The following is a 23,444-nucleotide window of genomic DNA, read 5'->3' on the forward strand; positions in this document are numbered from 1 at the left end:
TTCAGTTAAAGATCAGCCCAGAAGAGCCCCAGTTTTGCACCACGAATCCTGGAGCAAGCACCTCTTTTAATATATCTCTTTGTGATTTCTTTTCCTTCGAGCATGCTCAATATTCCATATCTGCCGATTCCACCTGGACAGACGCTTACCTGTGTGTTCATTTCATTTTTACTAGGGCAGAGGGTGCCCTGCAAGGTTTGGAGGTAGGAGAAGAAGGAGTGCAGAGGGCAAGGGAGGTGGCTGTGACTTCACACCCTCAGTTGAGATTGAGCTCTAGCCCCGGTTTCATCGTTCATTAGCCATGTGATTTTTGGCAAGATACTTCACCTTTGTTCTGCAGGATGTTTCTTCATCATCTACGGGGCGCTAGCACTGCCCGAGGTGCTAGATGTGCTGTGGTGAATAGACACAGGAGAGCCCAGTGTTTGTGGAGCTCACTGCTCTAAAGAGTAGCCGAGAAAATTAATCATGAGACAGGAAAACTTTGATACTGATAAATGCTATGAATAAAATAAAAGAGTGTGCTAGAGTATCACCTGGGGAGGGTGGGTGGGGGGTTATTTTAGATAGATTGACCAGGAAAGGCCTCTCTAAGGAGATGACATTTAAAACGAGACCTGAATATTGAGAAGGAGTGTCGCTGTGCAGAGAGGTGTTCCAGGCAGAGGCGTGCAAAGGTCCTGAGGCAGGTCTGGGAAGTGTGAGTAGCACAATGAGCCATGAGGTGAGAGCCTGGTGAGCCAGAGGGAGAGGGGAAGGACCTGAAGCTGGAGAGCTGCACTGGAGAAAGATGAGGCAAGATTTAGGCAGGGTGAGGAGTGGGGAGTTATTCTGAGATCTAAGAGAAGCCTTTGGTGGGCTTTAATCAAGGACTGGGTTGTAGGGAGTGGATACAGGGGGACTTACTGAGGGAACGGCCATGATCTGAGCAAGAGGTGACAATGGTAGCTTGGTCCCCATGCATCGGGCAGAGATTATCATGATCATTCTTTTTTTTTTTTTAAGATTTTATTTATTTATTTGACAGAGAGATAGTGAGAGAGGGAACACAAGCAGGGGGAGTGGGAGAGGGAGAAGCAGGCTTCCTGCTGGGCAGGGAGCCCGATGCGGGGCTCGATCCCAGGACCCTGGAATCATGACCGGAGCCGAAGGCAGGTGCTTAACCAACTGAGCCCCCCAGTCGTCCCTATCATGATCATTCTTAACCACAGCTAGTAGAGGGGGACCTGGGAATCCAACGTCTTGGGTCCCACTTGGGAATTTTCTCTTGGCCTCCCCGCATCACTGGGTCTGGAGTCAGGGTCTGTCCTGTCCCCACCGTGCAGTGGCTCAGACCACCCCACGTTGCCATTTCCAGCCCCTCCCCCCAGACTGGGGACACCCCAGGGTCAGCCACACACTCTCATCCATGGTTGGATCTTCAGGTTTGCGTTTTCACAATTCCTGCAGATTTCAATGTCTAGTCTCACCCACAAAAACACACCACGGAGCCTTTTCGGAAAGAATGAGCAGCATGAATGCTCAACGCATTCCTCTTTGGCAGAGTTTTGGGTCCTTCATCTCTACAACCAGCCCTTTTTTGAAATTTTGTCACGAAGCAGTTTGACATCCTACCTGGCGCTTTGGGGCACCCATCTCACCAAGGGGGAGGCTGTAGCTCTGAGAGGCAGTGACGAGCCCCACCAGTGCCCAGGAAGGGAGAGAAGGGAAATTATTTTAACAGTTCTATTGTGGTTTTTCGTTTTTAAGTTACCGTGCTTTTAAGTTAACACACACAGGGCAACATGATGGCAGTCTTCCTAAGTTGGGTGGTGGGCTCACAGGTGTCCATTTTATTGTTAGGCTTCACAACGTACATATATGTTAGCTCGCTCTTGGGCACCATCTGTTCCATAATAAAAATAAAGCCAGACATCGTATTAGGAAGTCAGAAGATGTAGAAAAGCATTACAATGAAAATTATCTGTGATCCCAGTGTCTATGGGTAAGTGATATCATGCGCATGTGCACACACACACGCAGAGTATAAAGGGACAGAAGATACAGGTAAACTGGGCAAGTCTGAATAAGGAGGTTTGATGTCGATGTCCTGGTTATGATACCGTCCTGTGGTTTCACGAGATGCTATCACTGAGCAGACCGGGTGAAGCGTACGTGAGATCTCTTCTTACCATTGCAGGTGAATCTGCCATGATCTCAAAATGAAAAGTTTACCTTTCAAAAAGATAGCAGCTCTTTCTTTCTTTCTTTTCAAACGTAACTACAATACTATGATCTCCCTCCCCGCAAATCTCTGTAGTGTTTACATTCCCACTTGCCTCTGTGTGGTAGTTTTTGTAATAGTTTGAATTGGGATCTAAACAAGATACACACATCGTCTTGGTTGATTAAAGTCTCTTCAGCCCCTGTGAATTCCTAGCCACCCCCCACCCAACACCATTCATTTCCATGTGTGTTCTCACCGCCACCCCATCTTCCTTGCAATTAATTTGTTAAGAGAGAACAGGGTGTGTGTCCTGCAGAGGTTCTCAGAGTCTGGTTTTTGCATCCTGGTAGTATGCGTCCGCGTATTCTGTATTTTTCATAAATTGGTCATCGGATGTAGAGGCTTGTTTGCTTTTAGAATTTATAAAACATGCACAAGTTTTAAAAATTCCTTTTCTAGAATGTCCTATAAATGGAAACATACAGCATGTAACCATTTGAACCTGGCTTCTTTTACTCAGCATGAGAGTCACACATGTTGTTGTATATAACAATAGTTCCTCTCTTTGTATCAGCAAGTATCCCACGGTAGGAATGTATCAGTTCGCTTGTCCTTTCACCCTTGAAGGCATTAGGTTGTTTCCAGTTTGGGGCCGTTATGAACAGAGCTGCTATACCTACCCATGAACAGGTTTTTGTGTGAAATTGTCATTCTTCTGCAGGAAGTCGTTAGGACTGGGATTTCAGGATCACATAGTAAGCGATGTTTAACTTTATGAGACATTGCCAGACTGTTTTCCAAAATGGTAGTGCTATTTTGCATTCCCACCAGTAATGTGTGAACATTCCTGTTCTCCCCGATCCTCTCCAGCATTTTGTATTGTCACCACTAAATTTTGGGCATTCTGATGGTTGTATGGTGGTATCTCCCGGTTTTAATCTGCATTTCCCTGATGACAAATAACATGCATTTTTTTTTTTTTTCTTGTGCTTACTTGCCATCCACATATCTTTTTGGATGAACTGTTTAAACAAATATTTTTCCTGCTTGGGGATATTGTTTGGGGATATTATTTGTTTCCTTACTGTTGAGTTTTGAGAGTTCTTTATATGTCATGGATACAAGTTCTTTGTCAGATATGTGATTTGAAACTATTTTCTCCAAGTCTGTACTTTGTCTTTTCATTTTCTTAAAGCTACTTTTTGCAAAGCCAAAGTTTTCAATTTTGGCAAAGTCCAATTTATCAATTTTTTCCTTTATGGATCGTGCTCTTGGTATCATATCTAAGAATTCTCTCTAACCCAAGGTCTCAAAGACTTTTCCCTATGTTTTCTTCTAAACCTTTTATAGTTTTACCTTTTACATTCAGATCTGTGATACATTTTAAGTTCACTTTGCTTTGAGATGTGGGATTTAGGTTGAGGTACTTTGGTTTTTTTGCATATTGATGATTGATTGATTGTTCCAGACCGTTTGTTGGAAAGACATATCCTTCCTCATTGACTTGTCTTTGCAACTTTGTAAAAAATCAGTTGGCTGTTTCAATGTGGGTCTATTCCTGGACACTCTATTCTGTTCCTTGGATCTGTGTCTAGTCCTTCACTAATAATTTTATAGTTGTTCTTAAAATAGGGAGATGAGTCCGCAATTTTTTTTTCAAAATTTTTTTGGCTCTTTCAGTTCTTAGAAATTTTAGAATCTGGGCGCCTGGGTGGCTCAGTTGGTTAAGCGACTGCCTTCGGCTCAGGTCATGATCCTGGAGTCCCGGGATCGAGTCCCACATCGGGCTCCCTGCTAATCAGGGAGTCTGCTTCTCCCTCTGACCCTCCCCCCTCTCATGTGCTCTCTCTCTCTCTCTCAAATAGATAAATAAAATCTTGAAAAAAAAAGAAAAAAGAAATTTTAGAATCTGCTTATCTTCAAGCTACAAAAGAAATCTGATATTTTTATTGGAATTTTATTAAATCTATAAACCAATTGGGGAGAATTGACATCTCAACTATGTTGGGTCTTCCAGATCATAAACAGTGTGTGTCTCCATTTATTTCGGTGTTCCTTGCTTTCTTTCATCAGCATTTTGTGGTTTTCATTGGACAGATCCTATACATGTTTTGTTAGCTTTATTTCTCTCTTTTTGTAAAGTATTTCTCTGTCTCTTTTTTTTCTTTTGGAGCTATTTTAAATGGCATTGTGTTTTAAATTTTGGTTTCCAGTTGTTCATTTTCAGCATATACAAATATGTCTGGTGTTGTATGCTGACAATATATCCTGTGATCCTGGCAAACTCACTTATTAGTTCTAGGAGATTTTTTTGGTAGATTCTGAGGGATTTTTCTATGTACACCTGTTAGCTGTGAATAGGGTTGTATTATTTGCAAATAGTTTTATTTCTTCCTTTCTGAGCTGTATACCTCTTTTCCTTTCTTTTTCTACTTTTTTTCTTTGTCTTACTACACTGGCTTCCAACATTATGTTGATTTGTGGAATAGAAGTGGTGAGAGTGAATGTCCTTGCCTTTTCCTAAACTTTGAGGGGAAATATTCAGGGTTTTTTGCTACTATGTATGTTAGTTGGGAGGCCTTTTGGTGTAGGCCCTTTATCAGATTAATGAAGTTCCCTTATATTCCTAATTTATTCTAAGTTTTTATCATGAATGTTAAAATTTGTCAAATGTTTTTACTGCATCAATTAATAGGAACATACTGTTTTTTCTTTTTTAGTCTTTAATATAATGGATTACACTGATCAACTTTCAAACATTGAACCAGTCTTGGATCCCTGGAATAAACCCCATCAAGTTGTTATACATTATTCTTTTTATATATTGCTGGTTTTAGTTTGCTAATATTTTGCTCAGAATTTTTTTCATATATGTTTATAAGGGATATTGGTCTATTTTCTTTTCTTGTACTCTCTTTGTCTGGTTTTGATATCAGGAGAGTGTTAGACTCCTAAAATGAGTTGGGAAGTGTTTACCCACTTACTTTATTGTTGGGGCCGATGGATTATTTAGAAATGTGTTGCTTAATATCCCAACATTTGGAGATTTTCTAATTATCTTTATGTTACTGATTTCAAGTTTAATTTCATTATAATCCGCAAACCTACTTTGTATAATTCAGTTATTTTAAATTTGTTAAGGTTTGTTTTATAACCAAGAGTATTGTCTATCTTGGTGAATGTTTCATGCACACTTGAAAAGAATTCGTATTCTGCTATTGTTGTGTGTAGTGTTCAATGATTGCCTGTTAAATTCAGTTGGTTGATAGTATTATTCAGTTTTTCCATGTCTTTCCTGATTTTCCATCTGCTGGTCCTATCAGTCACTGAGAAAGAACTGTTAAAATCTCCAACTGTAACTGTGGATTTGCCTACTTGTAATTTAGTTTTATTAGTTTTTCCTTTGTGTATTTTGAAGCCCTGTTTTTAGGTGCATACATGTTTAGGATTGTTATAGCTTCTTCATGAATTGACTCTCTTGTCATTATGAAAAGCAATAAGAAGCTTATTCCTGGCAAAAGTCCTTGCTTTGAAATCTACTTTGTCTCATACTAATACAGCTACTTCAGCATTCTTTTGATTAATATTCAAGTAGTATATATTTTTTTCTGTTCTTTTGCTTACCTATGGCATTATATTTGAAGTAAATTTATTGTAAACAGCATAGAGTTGGTTCTGGTTTTTTAAAATACTGACAGTCTATGTCTTTTAATTGGTGTGTTTAGACTATTTAGATTTACTATAACTATTGATATGTTTTTATTCAGGTCTGCCACATTATTATTCATCTTCTGTTTGTTATTTTTGGCTTTTGTTCCTCTGATAGAGGGAAGAAAGCATTAAGGATTCTTCCCATGCCCTTGGAACTATAGTTCCTCTAGTCAGAGGGAAGAATTTCCCTTTTTCAGAATTTTAGGCACCTGCATGGCCTCCGGTGCCATCACCGTCGCTGCTATTGTTATTACAAGATTGCCTGCGGGATATGGAAGGAGGAATTGCAAAAGAAAAAGTAAATTCCCCCATCTCTCCAATCCTTTGGGGACCCTTTTTTTGATCCTCAGACCAGAAAGAGAGGCTTTTCTTCTAGCTCTTTCTGTCTGCCCTAAGTGTGCACTTGTGAGTTTCAGGCTGTCTTTGTGTCCAGGCCAGGGTATAATGGGGAGGGGGGACGTGCAGAAAACTCATTGTCAGATTGTTCACGTTCTGGTTTTCTTCCCCATTCTGCCTGATACCATTTACTTTTCAGAAGCCTCAGACAGCCGTTCCCTGCATACCGTCCAGAGTTTTTAGTTGTATTGAGTGGGAGAGTTACAGCCAAGAATTACTTACTCCGTGTTAACTAGAACCAGGACGTCCTCCAATGTCAAGTTTTGATGTTCAGTTTTTCCTGGCTTTTTACAATGCATCTGAGCAAATTTAGAAATATACTTTTTAAAATTAATGTGTTAGAAAGGTGTTAATTGTTTTGTTACCTAGTGCTTAAAATGAATACTTCTGAAAATCTTTTAAATTCAATAAATGTATCATTTTTATGTCTGCTTAGTATTCCATTGCACAAGTAACTATTATTTGCTTAGTTGACGCTCTGTCATTGGGCCTTTGAGTTTCTTCTGTTTTTCTCCCTTTTTAAACAATATTTCAATGGACATTGTTATATACTTTCCTTATGCACTCATCCAATTATTTCCTTAGGAGAAATTCCTAATAGTGGAGTTGCTTGGACAAAAAGTAGACACATTTTGAATTTTGATGTTATTGCCCAACTACCCTCCAGAAAATTTCCGCTCTCACCAGTTGAGTACAGCGCAAATTTTTCCGTATCTTCAGCAACAGTTGTTGTTTTTATCTTTTCTAATCTCTGCCAATGGCATATCACATTTTAATATTCCTTTCTATGATTATCAATCATCTGGAATTATTCAGAATACATTATAATTTTAATTCATTGAATTCTATCAGTGATATTTGTTTTATACTTTTAATATTTAATTTCTTATTGTGGCAAAATATCATAAAATTTTCCATTTTAACCATTTTAAAGTGCACAAATTCAGTGTCACTAAGTGCATTCGCAACATTGCACAATCACCACTGTCCATTTTCAGAACTTTTTCATCATCTCTGTACCCACTGAGTAATAATTCCCCATTCCTCCTGCCCCACAGCCCCTGGGCACCTCTGTTTACACTTTCTGTCTTTGTGAATCTGCCTATTGTAAGTGCCCTGCGTAAATAGAGTCAAATAATATTTGTCCTTTTGGCCTGACTTATTTCACTTAGCATGATGTTTTCAAGGCTCATCTATGTGGTAGCATGTGTCCAAAGTTCATTCCATTTTAAGATTGAATAATTTTCTTTTGTATGGATATACCACATTTTGTTTATCCATTCAACTGTTGATGGACATTTGGAGTATTTCCAATTTGGGGCCATTTTGAATAATGCTGCTATGAACATCAATATGCAAGTATCTGTTAGAGTCCTTATTTTCAGTTCTTTTGGGTATTTACCTAGGAGTGGAATTTCTCGGTCCTGTGGTAAATCTATGTTTAACTTTTTGAGGAGTCACTGTACTCTTTTCCACCACAACTGCACCATTTTAAATTCCAACCAGCAACGCACAGGTCTGATTTCTTTTGTCTGTTGTTTTTTTTAAATAGCTGTCCCAGTGAGTGTGGAGTGCTTCATCTATTTTTTAAATGATCTTTATTAGATTTTGCTATCAAGGATAAGTTGACTTTTTCAGAGAATCTTTCCTTCTTTCTCTATGCTTTTGAACAGTTGAAATAGCTTAACGTTTTTTTCTTCACTGGTTTGAGAGAGCTTCTCAGAGGAACCATCTGAGACATAAATCACCTGTTTTTAAAGAGATTTATTTGTTTATTTTAGAGAGAGAGCGTGTGTATGAGTGGGGGAGGAGCGGGGGGTAGAGAGAGAGAGAGAGAGAGAGAGAGAGAGAGGAAGAGAATCTCAAGCAGACTCCACACTGAGCGCAGAGCCTGATGCGGGGCTTGATCTCACGACCCTGAGATCATGACCCGAGCCGAAACCAAGAGTGGGACACTTAACCAGTTGAGCTGCCCAGGTGCCCTGACATATATCATTTTTTAAGAACTAATTCTTTGACAGCTTTCTTTATTTCTTCACTGCTCACTAACATGAGCAGTTTTGCTAACTCTTCTGGAGCCTTTTGTGTCATTTTTATTTCCCTAGAAAACCATGTGTGAGATAGAGAGTTCATATTTTTTTTTGCTACAAATAAACATATATCACATATCATATATGTGTAAATATATGGTATGCATGTATGTTATCGTTTTAAATCATTGCCAATGGTATATCACATTTTAATATTCATTTCTATGATTATCAATAGGCTACAATTATTCAGAGTACGTTATATTTTATTCCATTGAGTATATATGACATTTACCATTCCTGATATTTTCTTATTGTTCTCTCTCTCTCTCTCTCTCTCTCTCTCTCTCTCTCTCAATTAGCTTTCTCAGGCATAGTTTTATTCACTTATTCTTGGATTTGTTCATAGTTCCTCTGCTTTTCAGTTGTGGAGTTTATTGCTCTGGGAAGCAGGCTTTGGGGGTCCCTCCGACTGGGATCATGGTCGGGCAGCCAGGGGTCATGACTAAGGGCGTGCATTTGAGAGCCAGATAGTCTGAGTTCAGTGCTCATTCCTTTACTCACCAGCTCTTTGACCTTGAATCATTATTTAACCTCTCCGTACTTCAATTTCCCCATCCATAGAATGGGGGAGAAGATAGTACCTACATTATAAGGTTAATATGAATATTAAAAAGTTGATTGTCTTTAAGTGTTTAGAAGAGCACCCGGCACGTAGCCAGAACCATAGAAGAATTTCTTAAATAAATCTAGGCTTTCCTCTAACGCACTAGAAGCCTAGGTCCCCTAGGAGCCTCTCCATTCCCCCAAATATACTTTCTGTACCTTCCCACCACTTACACTAACTGCCTTTTATTTTGCAGAACCACCTCTGTGCGGAAAAACAACCACTTTACTTTCCATTCTGCTGTCTGAGACAACCACATCCTCCTCACACATACCCCAGGTTCCCATGGAGAGCTCAGGTCAGTATGATTGGGGGCAGAGGGGTCCAGTGCCCCTGGCTGCATCGCAGGGTAGGCCTCCCTTGCAGGTGAGAAGGCCCCCAGGGCAGGCAGGACCACCTTCACCTTCGCCCCGACCCCCAACTCAGCTGTCCAAATGTGAGAACATCTTGAGAAGTGGACATCCACACACTTGTATGAGCCCCAGCTGCTTGCAGGTCACTGAGCTGGACATTGGGGATAATGACAATAATAGCCAAGATCTGTCACCAAATGCTTGCATTTATTTAACAAAAACCTCTCTAGTGCTTATACTTTATCAAGTAGTGATAAAAGCAATTGACAAATATTAACTCATTTAGTCTTCATAAGGACCCCATGAGATAGCAGTAATCATTGCTCCCATTTCTCAGAAGGAGAAAGCGAGACCCAGAGGGGACAGGTATTACTTACAAGGCCATACATTGATACTGTATAGTCAAACCAGGATTTGACCCCCACAATCCAGCTCCAGCCCTATGCCCTTAATGATTTCACTGAGGATTGCCCTGTGCATTCATCAGAAGGATTTGTGAGGTACAGTATCAATGTAATTGTCCTCGTTTTACTAAAAGGGAAACAGAGGCTCAGAGAGGTTAGGTAATTTGCTCAAAGCTACACAGCTAGTAAGAAGTGGCAGAGCAAAGATCAGAACCAAGGTCTAGCTCATTTCCCAAACCCTTCATGTTCTATCAACCTGGGACAGCAAGGAGAGATGACCCTTCCCTCAAGATGTGTATCACCTAGTGGTCACCCAGGAAGTCCCACAGGACTCCTCACGAGGCTTGACTCTAATGCCCTTGAAGACCCCGATCCCAGGGAAGGGGAGGGCACATCCGGGGCCGGTGCAGCTACCAGGTTACCATCCCTAAGACACGCATTCTTTCCACAAACTCCTTACGCCCACCGTCATAGTGCTTCACCCCACCAGAAGAAGCTCCATCGGAATCAGGCAAGTCCGTGAATCCTGGTGTTGAGATATTCTGGGTTGTCTTTAACCAGCTGGGGTTTGCACCAGGAGGATGGTGGTGGAGCCAGCCCTGTGAAAATTTAAATATTTCAAAACCAATTTACTTTGCCCCAACTTTAATTGTAATAATAGACGCATGCCATGCTGTTTTAGGAAGAGAGGTGTGCCAATAGAGTTTCTCTGGATACAAGCAGTAGAAACCCATAGGGCTAGTTTAATTGTCAAAAATAAAGAGTGGCCAAGCACTGAAGGAAAAGTGAAGCCTCAGGCACCAGTAAGGGCAGGGAACAGAGTGGACCCACCACCAGGACAGGAAGAGGTGGACAGTGACCTCAGAGAGTGCTCCACGTGTTCTTCCCTGCTGGCCGTCACCTGCACAAGGTTTGCCTAGAGGGAGAGAGAGTCCATTGGCCAGCTCGGTCCTGTGCCCACTCCAAGGCCAAGGCAAAGCAGGGCACCTAGGCCACAGTCTCACCAAGACAACAGAGAGCAGGGAGGATTGCTGGGCAGAAGAACCAACAGATATCCACCACCAAAGATGTGACAGATGACCCCCCCACCCACCCGAATCAAATGGGCAGAAGGAAACGTCCCAAATTTAGGAAGCTTGCCCTGGGAGCTCTGAAGGGGAGTTTTCCCATCATGATCAGAGCAGCAGTTGTACGGGCTGTCTCCCCAAATTACAAATGTTTATAACTTCCCACCTTCCTGTAGCCCTAAGGGGTTCTGTCATTCTAGAGTTAAGAAGAAGGACCCCTGAAAAGTAAGATATTTATTTTAAGGGATACAAAAGGGCAATGTTGCAAAGGTACCAACACTATTGTTACTTAGCCATCCCTGCAAACAGGGCCAAGACTGCAAACATTTTTAGAGCACTTTGAACCTTTGTTCCACATGGCGGTAAGGGGGATCGAGCATGGGGTGGAAGAAAAGCGTGAGCCACGTGACTCCAGCTTATGGTGCATCCGGGTGCTGAGCCCAGATTTCAGTGAGCAGCTGAGATGCCGAGACAGCTGTCTATGCACCGGGAGATTCCAAGAGAAGCCCTCGGTCCTGGTTGGAAGGGCAGTCCGCGAGGTCCAGATGGTCAACATGTCAAGGTCAGAGAAAGGTCATCCTCTGAAATGGAAACCAGTGTACTAAGTGACATCCATCTGTGCAGAGCTAACCTACCTCGGGAGTCCCAAGTCTGAATCGGAACACACATAGACCAACCGTGTTCCTCTCAGTTGCTTAATGGCTCACCTGGCATGAGGAAACGGGACCTGGGGTTAGTGATTTTATAGTGATTTTAAAAGAGAACAGACCGGAAAGAGTTTATTGGTAAATTTCCATTTCCATCCCAGGGAGGGGGTGCTGATTCGGATGGTTGATATCCAGAAAGTAGAAAAGGACGATTCTTTTCAACACTCTAGTTTGAGGGGAACATCCTTTGGGAATTACAAATTCAACCTCTTTGGTAAGAATTTTGTGGATACCAAACGACCTGAGCGTCCCTGTAACCCTTGCGTCTGGATGGACATGTCCACCTCCCAATTCCACTCCCTGGCTGAAGAAGGCTGAGGAAGCACTAAGTTTGATTAGTCTATCAGCCTTCCCCATTCTGATGCCATGGTCCTCTGTGGGTGTGTTAGGAAGGGTATCCTACTGCATACACATATGTAGAATGAGATTTATTATAAGGAATTGGCTCACATTATTATGAAGGCTGTCAAGTCCCAAGGTCTGCAGTTGGCAAGCTGGAGATCCAGGAGAGCTGATGGTGTAGTTCCAAGTCCAAAGGCAGGAAAAAAAAAACCAATGTCCCAGCTGGAAGGCAGTCAAGCAGGAGGAATTCCCTATTACTTGGGGCAGGGGGGAGGGGGTGCGGCGGTGTCAGCCTTTTGTTCTATGCAGGCCTTCTACTGATTAGACGAGGCCCACCCACATTAGGGAGAACAATCTGTCGACTCAGTCTAGTGATTTAAACATTCACTTCATCCAAAATCACCCTCCCAGAGATGCCCAGAAGGGTGTTTGATCAAATGTCTGGGCACCCTGTGACCCAGTCAAGGTGACACATAGAACTAACCAATTAACCAAGTAGGAATAGAAAAATCTGAGAAGATTTTATTCATGTCATGGCTGGACCCCAAGAGACTTAGAGGCCTAGTGTCTGCTTCCTAGCTCCCAGGGTCACATTTCTGGATGAATGCCGTACCTATTGCAAAACAAGCTAAGAAACAGCAACAAACAAAAATCAAACTTTCTCCAATTATATTCTTTGAATTTCCTCCCACCACTGTGACAGCCAGGGAGGAGCCATTCTGACCCTGTGACCTTCATCCTTAACGTAGGGATGATTGGCCTCTGTGAACTCTGAGTGTTTTGGCACCTGACTCCTTCCTTGACCAACAGGTTAATTGTCCAGAACTCAGCTTATCACCTAAGACAGTAATTCTCACCCTAACTACCCATTAGAGTGTACTGGGGAGCTATTAAAAGAAAAAAAAAACATTATTAGTCCCTACTTTCAAAGATCTGATTTAAACTGGTTTGGGGTGGGCTGTACATTAGTGCTTTTTAAAGCTTTCCGGGTGATTCTCCCGTGCAGCCAAGATGGGGAAGGAGGGAAAAGGCAAACATTCTACCAGGATGTTTGGGAGAGATCTGGTTCCTTCTGGGATCACAGGGCAACACAGAGCTGGAATGACCAAGTGCTACTATAGAGGCAAATGGCCTGAAATTGAAGACTGGACCTTGCACTACCTTGAGAGCTGGGACTCTTTTTCCGGGCAACTTTGTGTGGGGCATTGGCTCTTGGCATTCAAAGCCCAGACCCACATAGATGGACATGTGTTCTTCTCCCTTTTCCGGGTAAGCAGGTGAATATAAGGGCACATATAAGGGTGAAGCTTTAGAGGAAGAGCATCTGCCAAAGAGAAAGCCCTGTTCCAACAGCTCTGTAGCCTTACACAAATCACCTCTCCCCTCTGAGCCTCATTCGCCCAGCTATCAAATGGGACGAGAGCCTCCGAGGTCCCTCGGCGTGTGACTTCTGTGTTTGGAGAGGCAATATGGGGCAAGAGTAAGAGCTCTTGATTTGGAATCTACGAAACAAAACAGGCAGAACAGTATTTGCGCTGCCAAACTCCCAGGGCTTTGCTCAGAATCCAATGAGATAAGATTCCAGAACACTCTTGGCGCGTCCGCGAGTCTGTCAGAGAAGTCTAGCTGCTGTAACAATGACCCCGATGTCAGTGGATTAGCACAACAGATACTTATGTCTCACCCACTACACCATCCAGTCCAGGCTCCAGTCCTTTAGGGACTGAGGCTCCTTCCCGCTTGTGGCACTGTCTTCTCCAACACCAGCTCACCAAGGAACGGGAAGAGAGAGGTGGAGGATAATGCAGAGGACTTTTTTTAAAGATTTTATTTATTTATCTGTGAGAGAGAGAGCACAAGCAGGGGGAGGTGCAGAGGGAGAGAGAGAAGCAGACTCCATGCTGAGCAGGGAGCCCGATGCGGGGCTCCATCCCAGGACCCCGGGATCCCGACCAGAGCCGAAGGCAGACGCTTAACCAACTGAGCCACCCAGGCGCCCAACACACAACATCGTCTTGCCACACCTCTGTAAGACTCTGTGTGTATGCCTTTTATGTGCTATTTAAATGTTAGTTATTAATAGTAATGTGATGCCTGATAGTAATATCCCACATTCCTGGATGGAGGGGAAGATAATCATTATGAATGTCATTTATTTATTGGCTGTTCTGAGTCAGGAATCATAGAGACAAGCATGTCGTATATGAACAATCCTGAGACGCTCGAGGCACAAGAAATATCCCCTTCCTTTTGCTTAATCAAATCAAATCCAGCTTCAAGCCCTCGTTTTCCAAGGTCAGTACAAATTCCAGTGTCAGTCGCTTGGGGTCCTTCCCCCATCTTTGTGATCTTGTAAGCCCAGGCGTTACAAAGTCTTCGTGATGGGAAGAGGCCGTGGTCTTCAGTCCACGTAGCTACAGCCCACCCCCCTCCCCGAACAGGTTGGCCAGGTCTGCACAGTCCATAGGGCGAGAGGGGGTTCCTTTGGAGACATTCTTGTGCGCTGGGAAAGGTGACCGAGGAGACCACAGCAGTGCCCCTCAGGCGCAGAGTGTAGTACTCACCTGCCTTCAGCTGAGACCCCTGCCCACCCCCACCCCTGGGAGGCTGTGTCCCAGCCAGCCCTAGTCCTTCTCATTCCCCAGGTCCCCATAACCCTTGGGCGCTCACGGTCCCGGGGACCCCAGCCTCCCACCTCGGGTTGCCACTGTCCTCAGTAGCTAAAACCAGCAGCCTTCATCCCCATCCCTTTGAGACAATCCAGCTCGGTTATCTCGGTCCCATAGCCCGGGGTCTCAAACCCAAGGGGCCGGGTACAGGGTGTCGATGAGCAAAACAAGGAGCGGGGGCACTGTGAAGGACCAGAGTAGCTGTGCCCGTCTCAAGGGGGAGCCCCCCTCCCCAACCCCGTGGATTGCCACATGTGCGAAGAATGCACTCCTGGTGTCAACAGACTTTCAAGAGGTGCCAGGAACCCAAACTTTCATGCAAAATCTCCTGATTTGTACATGTTGGCAGCTGACTCGATTTTTTTTTTTTTCCAAGACACTCTACAAGCCCAAACAAAACATGTCTGCAAGCCAGATGTGGCCCAAAGCCTGAGCGTTTGTTCCGGCTGCCCAGACTTTCGAAAACATAACTTTATTTGGGGCTGTCTCCTGGGGCCACTGGCAACTTCTCTATTTTTCTCTGAGACATAAAAGCTTGACTCCCTGTGCAAGGCAGGGGAACCCAGGGCTCAGAAGACAAAAGCTTGGCTGCCCTTCTAGTGAGGGGGTGGGGAGGGGATCCCGTTTATCATAGCTCTAAGTCTGTGCTGTCCGTGGCCCGGCGGCTGGGGAGGGAGGGAGGGCAGAAGGAAGGAAGGGAGGAGGAAAGAAGAAAGTAGACGTAACATAATGTTTTGATAACTCCGCCTGCGTTAACTCCTTAAATCTCCGTGCAAGGTGGAGACAGGTAGATGGAAAGATAACTTGCGACCAGCCTTAAAGATTTCTTTGCCATTGTGGGGGCAGGGGAATGCTGCACTGCCCAGCAGAGTGGCGGGTGGAGAAACTTGGGTTGGAAGAGGTGCCCGCTCTCAGCCTCGGGGAGACTCGGGAACAGACCTTGGTGAGGTCCAGGGGGACCAAGTGAGCGGCAGGAGAAAGGTGGGGGTTTCAGACTTAGCCGAGCTCACGCCAGAGCCCCGGAGGGGCCGGTCCCTGAGCACCAGCGCCTTGGCTAGACACAGTCTACCTGCTGATTCTTTAAAATGTGTGATCTCTATCTTGCCTGCTTCCAAAGGAATGTGAGGGACTTAAGATATAGGTTTAGTAGAACATAAAGCAGGAGCACCAAAAAGGAGCAGAGAGGAGGCGTCCCTGTCCCTGGAGATGAGCTGGGTTTTGGGGGCTGGGGACCCCGCTTTGTAAGTTTCCTGACAACCCAGCAAAAGAGGAACCCCCGAGGCATGTGGTTCGTATTGTCTGACGACCAAAAAAGGCACGCTTGCCTATGAAGACAAATGCTTGGTGAAAGCCGGTCATAAAGAGGAATTTATGGTGCAGGAAGTGTCTCTCATGCTTCCTGTTTTTAGTCTGGAGGCTCCAAGAAACAGACTTCACAACGGGGTGGCCGTGCAGGGATTGAGGTGGGGACACAGCCCAGGGGCGGGATACGGAGAGGGTGCTGACTGACATCCAGCTCCGAGGGAAGGAGAAAGAGTCGAAGAGCTCATGGAAATGCGTTCGACTGAGCTGTGACCAAGAAAGGCTCAGCAGGGCGGTTGGGGAGCCCTGAGCTGAAGTCAGGTGCCTGGAGGGTGTCCCAGTCTTGGAGGAGGAGTGCACAGTGGCCGGGAGCCTGGTGCACAGCCCCGAGCCGCCCCCCCAACCCTGGCCAGCTAACCTCCCTGCAGTGCGAGATGGGCCAGGGGCCTCCTCCCTGCTCCCATGCTTCCCGATGTCAGTGGCTCATCCTTGTACCACGCTCACGCTTTGCCACGTCAATGGACCACAGTTGAAGAAAGAACAATCCCGTGACCCTGGTTCCAATGGCTCAGGAAACTTTATTCTAGACTATCACACCAGGGGACAGAGATGGGGCTCAGTCCCAAATGACACAAACCTGGGGAGTTACAAGCCCACGGACCGCGAGAGGGGGTCGGCGGGTGGGAAATCAGTCCGAGGAGACACGGGGCGTCTGGATTCCGGCCGACAACGTTCTGCTCAAACTGGGCCAGGCGGGCAGGAGACAGAACCGGGGCCGAGGCCGGCGTCTGGAGGGGAAGTTGGCTTAGCGGAGCCTGAGCTGAGTTTGATGAGGGGACAGTCTGTCACCTCCTGTCCCAGCACTGATCTGACGTGAAATTGACTTGAAACTTAGGAACACATTATATTTTTTTCGAACACACATTTTAAAAAGTGCATAATTTTTCAGGTTTTAGGACCACGTGAGTGGTCCCTAAAATCGCCCTGTGTGCCACGGCGCTTTGGGGGAACGTGGGTTTTACAGAGAACACAGAGATGCTGATTGAAAGGCTCTCTTGCAGACCCGTGTGCGGGCTGCCCGCTCTAAGCAGCTCACTTTGGTGCACCTCGTAGGGCTTATAGAAGGGGGCGAAAGATGGTCTCAGGGAGAGAAGGGGTAGGGGCAAGGGTGAGGCCAGGGGCGCTGAGCTCCAAAGCTCCTGGCCTCAGGGCGCCCTCCATCCCACCCCTGCTGCCCAGATGTGGAGCTGGACCTCCAGCGGAGTGTGCAGGCAGTGCTCCGGGAGCTCAGCAGCCAGGCCCCAGCCCTGCAGAACAACCAAGGTAAGAGCCAGCAGGCGACCTCTGCGCCCGCTCTTTCCCCACCATCTCCCCAGCTCCCCGTGCGAGCAGAATTCCTCTTGGCCCTCTGAGCCCGTACAACTTCCAGAAACGTGGCCCGAGGTGCTGAGCTGCAAACATAGCCAGCCCATAAGCCACCCGCCCACTCTGCCCCACTGATGTTCCACAGTCCCCATCCTTTCCGCCGTGAGAATTCGCTGTCCTCGATGGGTAGCGGAGCAGAATTCCCCCACGTGTGACAAGCCCACCCTTGTGCCCCCAGAGCCAGGCGCCCGGCGGAGGGGTCGGATCTGTGGCTGGTCAGAGTCATGGTGTGGGGCTCTAGGGCTCAGGGTCCTGCTCGGGGTCGGGGGGTCCCCTCTGAGAGCCCTCTGCCCCGCCTGTGTGCTGGGCTCCCCTCTGTCCTAGCCAGGCATGTGGAGATGGTCCCTGCACAAGAAGGTCGAGCGAGATCCTGGTAAGAGTCCGGTGCTGGTCCGCATTCTGCTCAGAGAACTGGAAAAGGTGGGTTCTCAGGCTGCGGGGAGGCAGGGGGGTGGGGGGAGGAGGGAGAGAGAGGCGGGGCCTCAGTCCCATCAGTGCCGCATCCCCCGAACTCTGGTCCCTTGTGGCCCGCCTGCGTGATTTTCAGCAGCTCTGTCTCCCTCCTGTACTTCTATAAGGGATATTTTCTTTACGTTAACTCCCATGGTTTCACCTGACTTTGCATATTTCAAAACCTCTGTACCGTTCCAATACATGGAAAGCCCCCACTTGCAGGAACAGAAAACGCTGATAAACATAAATGCAGACCTATTAAAAATGTTTCAAAATTGTTCTTGTACCACCCAAAAGTATCCCCCACACCACCCCATGCTCTGCGTTGCAATCGTTCGGGAGATGCTGCACTCAAGGCACCTCCGTGTTGGGGGCGGGGGCGGCTGGCTTGCCGCTTGGCACGAGCTCCTGCCCTGAGTGGATGCCCCACGCCCCCCAGGCTCTCCCAGCCGGCTCCCACCCCTGTGCTCCCTCCCCACACACCCCTCCCCTACCGGGGCAGGCTGTGCCCTTTTCCCACCCCTTGGTGTGATGGGACGCTTGCCTTCCACCCCATCTCCTGCCCACCCCCCACCCCCCCAAGCTGCATCCTGCTAGGATGTGGGGAGCCCCCATCGAGCCCCAGCCCAGTAAATGCCCCGCGGTCTCCTGTTTTCTAGGCAGAAAGCGAAGACCTCCGGCATGTCATCATTCCCCTGCTGCATACCCTCCTGTACGTGCTCACTAAGGTGAGCTGGGGCTGAGGGTCGGGGGGGGGGTGGGTCGTGGAACCCCACAAGTCCCAGGGCCAGACACTGTCCTCTCCCTCAGAGGACACCCGGTCTCTGCCTTGGGTGAGCCTAGAACTCTTGGAAGCCCCAAACTGGCTTCTCCCCCCTAGCGGCGCCCTCTCCCTAATAGACGGAGGGGAAGTGGGGAAAGCAGTTCACAGAATGCACGAGGGCCTCGACTGCCAGAATGAGGTCCTCAGGATTGCTCCTATGTGCACTGGGGGCCATCGCTGACCCCTGCACAGGGAAGGGACAAGCCACGGAGAAAATGTCTTGAGAACAGGAACCAGGAGCTGAGTATAGTCACAGGGGGTGGGGGTGGGCAGCGAGGGACATGACGGGCGTGAAGAGCATCAGGGGCCACTGGAATCCGGGGACAGGTTGGGGCTGGGCTCCGGGCACCCGACTCCCCCCTCCCACCCAGGCCACCGGCATCACGGAGGAGCTGTACCGGAGAACCTACAACTTTTGCACGAGGCTGCTAACCCTGCCCGCCCCCTACTGCACAGTAGCCTTGGACTGCGCCATCAGGCTGAAAACAGAGACAGCTGTCCCAGGTAAGAGCCGTCTCAGCCAAGTCCCAGCTGCAGCGCGTCATCGTCTTGCTCTTTCTCCAAGGTCCCTGGAGCCTTAAAGTCCCGGCACCTTCCGAGGAAGGTGAGGAATGGGGCTCAGGGACCAGGGGCTGGTTGGCTGAGGTGGTCTGCTTTGCAGGGACACTGTACCAAAGGCTGGTCATTGCCGAACAGAACCTGACAAGTGAGATGTACCCCTACCAGGAGAGGTGAGTGGCCCCGGGAAGGCTGCTGCCTTCTGTCCCGTCCATACGTGACTGCTCACTGAGGGGGACCAGGCGGGGTGGAGAGGAACCCTAGCAGAGCTTCCCATGCATGACATGTGTCCAGCAGTGGGGTGTATTTTCAAGGGTGGGCGGGGCCTGCCTTCTCCGGAGATCACCCGAAGCAGGGTAGGTCTTTCTTGTTGGGCTGGGCTTCCGAGCCATCCTGCTCCCGTGCAGAAGGTGACATGAGCCCTGAGCCACTCTGGAGTTCTGTGGTCCCACCTCCATGCCGCCCTTGGCCGTGATGCAGCATCAGCCAGCCAGGCAGCCAGAGGTGGCTCTGGGGTATTTATAGCTCAGGCCACAAGCACACCATGGGATCTGGGCCTTTCATCTGTGTGTGCCTCGCCCTTTACGCAAGATTGAGCCAATGTCCACTTGTCGTGTTGGGAAGAGGGGCTGATGGAGTTGGGGTGCCGTGCCTCCCGCCCTGCAGGAGCTAGCACCGGAAGGGGCAGCTTGAGGCGGTGTTCACGGAGGGTGCAGGGAGGTGGAGGGACCCAGAGGAGCTGGCAGCGGAGAGGGGGAGCAGGTGCGGGAGGCTGGCTTTTGGGTGTGATCGGGCAATGGGAGGAGATGGGGCTCACTCATGGTCCAGAGCTCAATTTGGGCAGGAAGGATTTAGGGTCCCTCCTGGAGGCTGATGTCATCAGTGGGCCCCGGAGCTAGGGGAGGGAGCAGGATTTAGGATGGGGCTTACCTGGACTCTAGACTAGCCCTCCCTCTCCCCCTGCCCCAACAGGGACGAGCTGTTCCTGCCTGCTCTGATTTGCCCCAGTCCCCACCGCTCCCTATCGCCATTCCCCTCCTAGACTTTCGCATTCGAGGCTCCTGTTTTTGGAGAAGCAAAACACTTGGGGGCTATGAGGCTCTGAGGGTGCCCACCCAGGGGCTCCTCTCCTGGTAGTCATCCTCACCAGCCCCCCCACCCCCCACCCCCTGCCCTCAGAGTGTTCCTCTTCGTGGATCCTGAGTTGGTATCTCCCTCCGTGTGCAGCGCCCTGCTGCTGGAGATCCAGGCGGCCCAGGCGCAGCAGACCCCGGAGGCCTGCATGCGCCACGTGGTCTCCCACACCCTGCAGGCTGTGCTTGGGGACGCCTGCCATGCAAGTGCCCTGCAGAGGAAGCTGAAGGTAACTGCCCTGCCCCAGCCCTCCTTGGCTGTAGCCCACGCCGGCGCTCCGACTCATGCTCCCGCTTCTTCTATTTTCATACCGCTTTGCCCTCAATCAAAAATGAGTACACACTCACGGAGGAAGATCCGGGTGGGGGGGGGGGAGGGAAATGCACGTAAGCCCAAAGAGGAAACAAAAATTCCTCACACCCCCCACCCAGACATAGTAGCAATGAACATTGTGGTCTGTTTGCTGAATCACACTGACGATGCTCATCATCATAGTTGCTGTTGACTGAACGTCTGCTCTGTTCCGGGCACAGCGCTAAACACTTCGCAGGTATCGCATTTAAAAATTCTCACCACATCTTAACAACGTTGTGAAATGGATATAATTATCAAAATGGGCACAGAGGGGTTGCTAACCTACCCACGGTCACACAGATACAAAGGGACTGAGTCGGGATTTGAACCCAGATCTGTCTCTCTGACTTCAAACCTATGTTCCACCGCCTCCCAGCCCCACTCCCCGACCAGTGCTTTTTTAACAAAAGGAGATACCAAACTCTGTATACAGTTTTTATATACTGCACGCGTATGTGCCTTTATATAATTCTGATTCCCCCGTGCCACTGGAAATACGCCACATGGAAACGTTTTCCTTGGAAAATATGTACCCCTAATGGCTGCACCATATTCTCACCTATGAAAGTGCTGTTATTTACTTAACTAGTCCCCCGTTCCTGTTGTGGGCATTTCATTCATTTCTCACGCTCACCTGCTTACTTCCTAATTTCTCTCTCTGACTCAGCCTGGGCCCTTGTACACAGCCAAGGCTCCAGTAGGTTAGAGATGCTCCGGCCAAGGGTGGTAGCAGGTGCGGGGCTTCTTAGAGGGGAAGGATGCCACCTGGGGCTGTGCGTCCTGCACCGTGGGAGGCGACCTTTTTGAGGGGAAAGGCTCCGGTCCTCTGGGGCAGCTGGCTGGGATCGTGGCTAAGGTTCCGAGCTCGGGACTGTGGGGTTGCTGCTATGGGAGGGACAGGCACCAGGAGGGGGGGCGCCCTTGGGGGCTCAGCTATCCCCCGCTTGTCCTGCCCCAGGAAGGGGTATCAGTCCTTCATCCAGCCCTGCCTCAGACCCTGCTTTGCGCATCAAGATGCATCGGATGCGGCCCTGTCCCTCTTGCCATTCTCCACCTGGAACCCTCCATCCATGCTCTGAGCCCAGCATCTTGGACACTTCCTTTGACGGTGACTTTTATGTATGGCTAGGTCCCTCCTGAAACCATGATGATTGTTTTCCATCATTCCTTCGCTCTCAAAGAGCCCTTCGTGCCTTCAGAATCCCATGCCTTTGCTGTTGCTGGGACCTGTGGAAGGTCCCCAACTCATACCTAAGCCCCATGTTGGTTTCAGCCCAGACACCTATGGCCCCAGATGGGGTTCCTGTCCCTTCTCCCCGCAACGGGCACGGGTCTCAGAAAGGTGCGGGGGGGAGGAGTTTGTCTCCTGCAGCCCCCACCACCTCCCAGCAGCTCTGGTGATTGTTTCTGGCCTATAAGACCCTCTGAGAGCAAGTGCCCTGGATTATGTCCTCTGGCTGTCTTCCCTCACCCTCACCCACCGCCAAAGAATCCCATCTTTTAGCTTAGAGGATGCAGGGTTCTAACAAGGACATCAGCAGGCCCACCTCTGTTCTGTGCTAGGGGTCTGCTGAGCAGGGTCCTGACTTCCCGATTAAGGGAGAGCAGGTCATTCTGAACAGCTAGGGCTCCAATAAATATTTGCAGAATGAATAAATAAGGCAATTAGAGGAATATATGAATCAGAGTTGGAAGGGGCCATAGGATCCATTTCATCTTGTTGCTTAATTTATAAACACATTAAATATTTACCGAGCACCCACTATGTTTGCTGAACCATTGTTCGCTGTAGGTGCTGGGATCCAGATAAAAATTCCTGTCCTCGGGCAGTTTATATTATAGTGTATCTCTTTCCCTTTCTTGTTCTGTGTGTGTGATAATAAACAAGATAAGTAAAATGTATAGTATGATAAATAACAGCTAAAGGGGAAAATGTGCAAAGAAGGATGTGAAATGGGGAGGGGCGGGGCTGAAATTTTAGATCATGTGGATCAGGGAAGTCTCCCTGTCAGCTGACTTTTGAGTCAAGTCCTAAAGGAGAAGTGAAAGAGCGAGCCATGTGGATATCCAAGAGAACATTCCAAGCATCGGGAACAGCAAGTGCAAAGGCCCTGGGGTGTAAGCATGTCTGGTGTGTTTGAGGAATGATAAGGAGACCTGTGTAGCCAAAGCAGAACAGGAAGAGAGGGAGAGTATAGAAGATGGAATCAGATGGAATCAGAGAGTAAACGAGGTGGTGGGACAGATCTTGAGGGTGTATAGGACTGGAGGCAGGAAGCAGCCATGCTAAAGAGCATGGAATGCACGACGAGAGGCTTACAAAACCTGTTTCCATTAATTTCCATTAACGAGAAAAGCTCAGCTTGGTGCTTTACCCCTAACTTCTTTTAACACTAACTTCCCTTTTTAAAAAGGGAAGGCAGCAGGGGCGCCTGGGTGGTGCAGTTGATTAAGATCTGACCCTTGGTTTTAGGTCAAGTCGTGAGCTCAGGGTTGTGAGCTCGAGCCCCACAACGCCCTAAGGCAAGCCCCTGGTTGGAGCCCCACATGGGGCTCAGTGCGGAGTCTGCTTAAGATTTTCACTGCCCCTCCTCCTGGCGCTCATGCATGCGCCCTCACTCTAAAATAAATAATAGGGGGCGCCTGGGTGGCTCAGTTGGTTAAGCGACTGCCTTCGGCTCAGGTCATGATCCCAGGGTCCTGGGATCGAGTCCCGCATCGGGCTCCCTGCTCAGCAGGAAGCCTGCTTCTCCCTCTCCCACTCCCCCTGCTTGTGTTCCCTCTCTCGCTGTCTCTCTCTCTCTCTCTCTCTGTCAATTAAATAAATAAAATCTTTTAAAAAA

The 23,444-nt window shown here is 47.9% G+C and overlaps 1 protein-coding gene across 6 annotated transcripts in view; it reads left to right on the top strand.

Moving 5' to 3' along the window:
• The window catches only part of PIK3R6 (phosphoinositide-3-kinase regulatory subunit 6), a 58,231-nt gene that overhangs the window by 12,408 nt on the left and 22,379 nt on the right, over positions 1 to 23,444 (top strand). For 4 of the 6 annotated variants that reach the window (XR_003612536.2, XM_028124932.2, XM_028124927.2 and 1 more), the window contains 7 exons: positions 9,207 to 9,308; positions 17,094 to 17,177; positions 17,608 to 17,699; positions 18,392 to 18,460; positions 18,927 to 19,059; positions 19,217 to 19,286; positions 20,293 to 20,476. Coding sequence is in view for 5 of the 6 variants with exons in the window: in XM_028124932.2 (XP_027980733.2) it covers positions 9,296 to 9,308; positions 17,094 to 17,177; positions 17,608 to 17,699; positions 18,392 to 18,460; positions 18,927 to 19,059; positions 19,217 to 19,286; positions 20,293 to 20,476 (645 nt within the window). In the remaining variant the exon portion in view is untranslated. Of the gene's footprint in view, positions 1 to 9,206; positions 9,309 to 17,093; positions 17,178 to 17,603; positions 17,700 to 18,391; positions 18,461 to 18,926; positions 19,060 to 19,216; positions 19,287 to 20,292; positions 20,477 to 23,444 lie in introns of all 6 variants that reach the window. The other 2 variants (XM_028124930.2, XM_028124931.2) reach the window with 2 other exon arrangements.

This window comes from Eumetopias jubatus, unplaced genomic scaffold, assembly GCF_037043125.1.
Source record: "Eumetopias jubatus isolate StellerSeaLion01/CBP00866 unplaced genomic scaffold, mEumJub1_p1.0 scaffold_10, whole genome shotgun sequence".
Taxonomy (NCBI): Eukaryota; Metazoa; Chordata; class Mammalia; order Carnivora; family Otariidae; genus Eumetopias; species Eumetopias jubatus.